At 55.0% G+C, this 5889-nt stretch overlaps 1 protein-coding gene across 1 annotated transcript; it reads left to right on the top strand.

Moving 5' to 3' along the window:
• Positions 1–224: 224 nt before the first annotated feature.
• Positions 225–5327, top strand: LOC118676706 (the record flags this gene model as incomplete). The annotated part of the gene is given in 1 exon segment (XM_036351008.1): positions 225–5327. A coding segment is annotated over 1 exon segment (5103 nt), but the record flags the coding sequence as incomplete, so codon positions are not given.
• Between the last annotated feature and the right edge of the window lie 562 nt (positions 5328–5889).

Genomic DNA, 5889 nt, shown 5'->3' with positions numbered 1-5889 from the left:
GGGACGCCCCAGGATCGGGCGGTGACCAAGAGGTCTTGGTCACTTCAGGTTCTGGCTGTCCGGCAACGGGCACTCGCGTGTCCGGCCGGACTAGCATTAGGGAGGGATATCATCCCTCAGCGGCCGTTCTGTATCTGGGTAAATTCTTGTGGATCCGGTGTCTTGTCGCGTCATTGTTTGTTCTTTGTTTTTGTCTTTTACTCCTCTTCTCCCATCCAGGTAACATGGGCCACGGAAGCAGCACCCCTCTTTCTCTTACAGTAGCACACTGGACGGACGTCCGGAGTCGGGGACTCAATCTTTCCGTCAGTGTCAAGAAGGGTCCTTGGCAGACTTTCTGTTCATCCGACTGGCCAGCCCTAGGCGTGGGATGGCCAGCGGACGGGACTTTTGACCTGTCTATTATTTTTGCAGTAAAGAATAAGGTGTTCCAATCAGGCCCGGCGGGCCATCCAGACCAGCAGCCGTATATTGTCGTCTGGCAGGACCTGGTCCAGAACCCTCCCTCTTGGCTGAAACCCTGGCTGCCATCCGGAACCTCCCGGGTTCTCGTGGCCCAGGCCCCTCCCGCCGCAGATCAGACGAAACGTCTCCTGGCAGATTCTCAAACCGATCTTCTCCTCTTGGACTCTCCACCCCCTTACCCCTCTCCTCTCCAGCCAGAGCCGCCGGGGAGACCGGAGCCTTCAGCACCTCCTCCCGCCCCTCCAACAGAGGGACCGGCCCAGGGAACCCGGAGTCAGAGGAGACATCCCGCGTCTCCAGATTCGACCGTAGCCTGCCCTCTCCGACCATACGGGCCTCCACCCCCCCGCGGAGACGATAATGAAACGGCTCCGCTCCAGCCACTCCAATACTGGCCCTTCTCCTCGGCAGACCTCTATAACTGGAAAACTAACCACCCTCCCTTTTCAGAGGATCCCCAGCGTCTAACGGGGCTGGTTGAGTCCCTTATGTTCTCTCACCAGCCCACTTGGGACGATTGTCAACAGCTTCTTCAGACTCTCTTTACTACAGAGGAAAGGGAGCGGATCCTCTTGGAGGCCCGGAAGAACGCCCCTGGCCCCGACGGCCGGCCGACTCTACTCCCTCATTTGGTGGATGCGGCCTTTCCTCTGGCCAGGCCGGACTGGGACTTCAACACGGCAGAAGGTAGGGAGCACCTGAAGGTCTACCGCCAGACACTAGTGGCCGGTCTCAGAGGGGCAGCTCGGCGCCCCACGAATTTGGCTAAGGTAAGAGAGGTCATACAGGGGCCCACTGAACCGCCTTCTGTTTTTCTCGAGCGATTAATGGAGGCGTTCAGACGGTACACCCCGTTTGACCCCACCTCGGAGGGGCAGAGGGCCTCAGTAGCTATGGCTTTCATAGGGCAGTCAGCATTAGATATTAAGAAAAAGCTGCAGAGACTTGAGGGATTGCAGGACTTTACCCTCCAAGATTTAGTTAAGGAAGCAGAGAAAGTGTACCATAAGAGGGAGACCGAGGAGGAAAAGGAGCAGCGGAAGGAGAGAGAGAGAGAGGAGAAGGAGGAGAAAAAGGAAAAAAGGGAAGAGCAGAGACTAACCCGTATCTTGGCCGCAGCAATAGAAGGGAGTAAGCCACAGGAGAGAGGAAAAGGAAGACAGGCAGGGGCCCTGGGCAACAGGCCACCGTTAAGGAAGAATCAATGTGCTTATTGCAAGGAAGAAGGACATTGGAAGCGGGAGTGCCCAAAGAGACTAGCAAAGAAGGCGCTGGCACTCCAGGAAGATAGTGATTGAAGAAGTCGGGGCTCGGATCCCCTCCCCGAGCCTAGGGTAACTCTTAAGGTGGAGGGGAAGCCTGTTAACTTTCTGGTAGACACAGGGGCCCAATATTCAGTTCTTAAGAAACCACTAGGACCAGTCTCCCAGAAGACCTCCTGGGTGATAGGGGCAACGGGAAATGAGCAATATTCCTGGACCACCACCCGGACAGTTGATCTAGGCACGGGAAGAGTGACTCATTCCTTCTTAGTAATACCCGAGTGTCCAGCCCCCCTTCTGGGAAGAGACTTGCTAACTAAAATGGGGGCTCAGATCACTTTCACCCCACGGGGGCCGACCCTGACCCAACATGGAGAGCCAATTACTCTCTTGACACTCCAGCTCGAAGACGAGCATCGGCTGTTTGAGAGTAATGTCCGAAAGGACGAGAGGATAGCGGGATGGTTACAGCAATACCCCAAAGCTTGGGCTGAAACCGCAGGGATGGGCTTAGCTACCGAACGGCCCCCCGTGATAGTAGAGCTTAAGTCCACTGCAACCCCGATTGCAGTACGACAGTACCCCATGGCAAAAGAAGCCTGGAGGGGGATCAAGGTTCATGTCCAACGCCTCCTACGCCTTGGAGTCCTCGTTAAGTGCCACTCCCCGTGGAACACCCCACTCCTCCCGGTAAAAAAGCCCGGAACTGATGACTACCGACCGGTGCAGGATTTAAGAGAAGTCAACAAGAGGGTACAGGATATTCATCCCACGGTCCCCAATCCTTACAATCTCTTAAGCTCTATCCCTCCGTCCCATGTGTGGTATTCAGTCCTAGACTTGAAAGATGCCTTCTTCTGCTTGAGACTGCATCCTGCCAGCCAGAATATTTTCGCCTTCGAGTGGAGAGACCCAGATTCGGGAATAACGGGGCAGCTGACTTGGACCCGACTTCCGCAAGGATTCAAAAATTCCCCCACTATCTTCGATGAGGCTCTTCATCAAGACCTGGCTGCTTTCCGTGCTGACCACCCGCAAGTCACCCTTCTCCAGTACGTGGATGACCTTCTCCTCGCCGGAGCTACTAAGGAGGACTGTGAAACAGGTACCGGGGCCTTGCTTTTAGAGCTCTCCCGCCTAGGATACCGGGTCTCGGCCAAGAAGGCCCAGATATGTCAGCGGAGAGTGACCTATTTAGGATACGCACTAGAAGGGGGAAAGAGGTGGCTCACTGAAGCCCGAAAAAGCACAGTCACCCAGATTCCCAGACCACAGACCCCCCGGCAGGTACGCGAGTTCCTGGGAACAGCTGGATTCTGCCGCCTCTGGATTCCAGGTTTTGCAACCCTAGCGGAGCCCCTATACCCGCTGACAAAACAAGGGAACCCCTTCGAGTGGGGGGAGACTCATCAGAAAGCCTTTGACGACATTAAAAAGGCTCTTCTCTCGGCGCCAGCATTGGCCTTACCAGATGTGGCCAAGCCCTTCACTCTGTTCATAGATGAAAGAAAGGGAGTAGCCAGGGGGGTCCTAACTCAAACCTTAGGCCCCTGGAAGAGGCCGGTAGCCTATTTATCCAAGAGACTAGACCCAGTGGCTAGGGGGTGGCCAGGCTGTCTAAGAGCAATTGCAGCTACTGCCCTGCTTGTAAGAGATGCGGACAAACTTACCTTGGGGCAGAAACTAACTGTGGTGGCCCCACACACTCTCGAGAGTGTTATCCGGCAGCCACCGGACCGGTGGCTATCCAACGCCCGGATGACTCACTACCAGAGTCTCCTGCTAAGTGAAGATCGAATCCGCTTCGGGGCTCCGGTAGCTCTCAACCCAGCAACCTTACTACCGGAAGTAAATCCTGAGAGCAAAGAAGTCCTACACTCATGCCGTGACATTCTGGCAGAGGAAACAGGGCCGAGGAGAGACCTCAAAGATTCCCCCTTGCCAGAGCCTCAACTCACCTGGTACACGGATGGAAGCAGCTACCTCTATGAAGGTAAGAGGGTGGCGGGAGCGGCTGTGGTCAGCAAGGACCGGACTATCTGGGCTAGTAGCTTGCCCGAAGGGACTTCGGCCCAGAAGGCTGAATTAATTGCTCTGACACGGGCTCTCAGGCTGGCAGAGAACAGCCGGGCTAATATTTATACTGACAGTCGTTATGCTTTTGCCACTGCTCATGTGCACGGGGCTATATACCGTCAGAGAGGTCTCCTCACCTCAGCAGGAAAGGAAATTAAAAATAAAAAGGAAATCCTCGACCTCCTAGAAGCCATTCATGCCCCCCAGGAGGTAGCTATTATCCATTGTCCCGGCCACCAGAAAGGGACCTCGGAAACAGCTATAGGAAACAGGAAAGCGGATGCCGAGGCAAGGCAGGCCGCTCTAGGGCCCCGGCTACTCGCCCTCGCTGTTGGCCCCGCAGCACCACAGCCAGAGACCCTCCACTACACCCCAGAGGAGGAAAAAGACCTGCTTAAAAGGCCAGAAAAATACCATAAGGACAAACTAGGAGTGTGGAGAACTGCAGGGGAAAAAATGGTAGTACCAAGGGCGGCAGCCACTGCCTACCTCCAACAACTGCACCGCCTTACCCACCTGGGGGCCAAACACCTCAGCTCCACCAGCCGGGCAACGGGACACTATGTCAAAGGACTCGATCGCCTTTCAGAAGAAGTAGTTAAGCAATGCAAGGCGTGTCAGCTGGTAAATGTACATTCATCCCAGGTCGGGACCGGACACAGGCTCAGGGGAGACCGGCCCGGGAGTTACTGGGAGGTGGATTTTACAGAAGTGAAGCCCGCCCGATACGGTTATAAATATCTTTTAGTTTTCATAGATACCTTCTCAGGTTGGGTAGAAGCCTTCCCTACCAAAAGAGAAACTGCAACTGTGGTCGCCAAGAAGATCTTAGAAGACATCTTTCCACGGTTTGGAATTCCTAAGGTAATTGGATCAGACAACGGTCCAGCTTTTGTTGCCCAGGTAAGTCAGGGAATGGCCAAGATACTAGGGGCGGATTGGAAATTGCATTGTGCTTACAGGCCCCAGAGTTCAGGTCAGGTAGAAAGAATGAATAGAACATTAAAAGAGGCTATGACTAAATTGTCCTTAGAGACTGGCGTGGCAGACTGGACGGTCCTCCTTCCCTTTGCCCTTTTCCGCGCGCGAAACACCCCAGGCCCCTTGGGGGTGACACCGTTCGAGGTTTTGTTTGGGGCCCCTCCGCCCCTAGCCGCTGACCCTTGGTCCGTGCCCACAGACACTCACACCCCTCAATCCCTGCTTGCCAGGCTGAAGGCCCTCGAGACTGTCCAGAAGGAGGTGTGGACTCCCCTGGCCGCCCTCTACCAACCAGGAGAACTGCAAGTCCCCCACCAGTTCCAGGTCGGAGACTTTGTGTACATCAGACGCCATCGGGCCGCTAATCTCGAGCCGAGGTGGAAGGGACCCCACCTGGTATTGCTGACAACCCCAACAGCGGTCAAGGTAGACGGTGTAGCTGCTTGGATCCACGCCTCCCACGTCAAGCGGGCACCCCCATCAGACGACACCGATCATGGATGGACTGTGGAGAAGACAGACAACCCTCTCAAGCTACGGATTTGCCGCCGCCCTCTTCCTGCTGAGCCTGCCGCTGATAAGTAGCAACCCCCATGCCCCAAAGAGACTAACTTGGAGGGTAATGTCCCCCCACACCGGACAGACGGCCTGGTCGGTCACCAATATAGCACCTAAAGGGACATGGTGGCCAGACTTAACGCCAGACCTCTGCGCTATGGCAGCAGGATACAGACTATGGGACCTCCCTGAGAGAACAGTAGAAGAGACTAAAGCAGGTATAGAGACCCGAGCTTACATAGGAAAAGGAAGAGATTTGCAATTTGGAGTTCACTGTAGTTATCTGGGGGCCCGTGAGCGTCTTACGATGACCCAATTCTATGTGTGCCCCAAAGACAGGCAGGGACATAGAAAGAATTGTGGATCTGAACGAGAGTATTTCTGTGCAGAATGGGGATGTGAGACAACTGGTACTGGATATTGGATCAGAGGGCCCCCCGAGTGGGACCTCATCCAGGTTCGGAGAAATGAGAGCCAAACCTCCGGACATAGGGGTTGGGTTAACGCCCTGAATATCTCCTTCACCTCAGCTGGGCGGTCATACGAC

The sequence above is a fragment of the Myotis myotis genome, unplaced genomic scaffold (genome assembly GCF_014108235.1).
Source record: "Myotis myotis isolate mMyoMyo1 unplaced genomic scaffold, mMyoMyo1.p scaffold_m19_p_2, whole genome shotgun sequence".
In the NCBI taxonomy this organism is placed as follows: Eukaryota; Metazoa; Chordata; class Mammalia; order Chiroptera; family Vespertilionidae; genus Myotis; species Myotis myotis.
The sequence above is the reverse complement of the archived record's forward strand: the minus strand, read 5'-3'. Positions and strand labels throughout refer to the sequence as shown.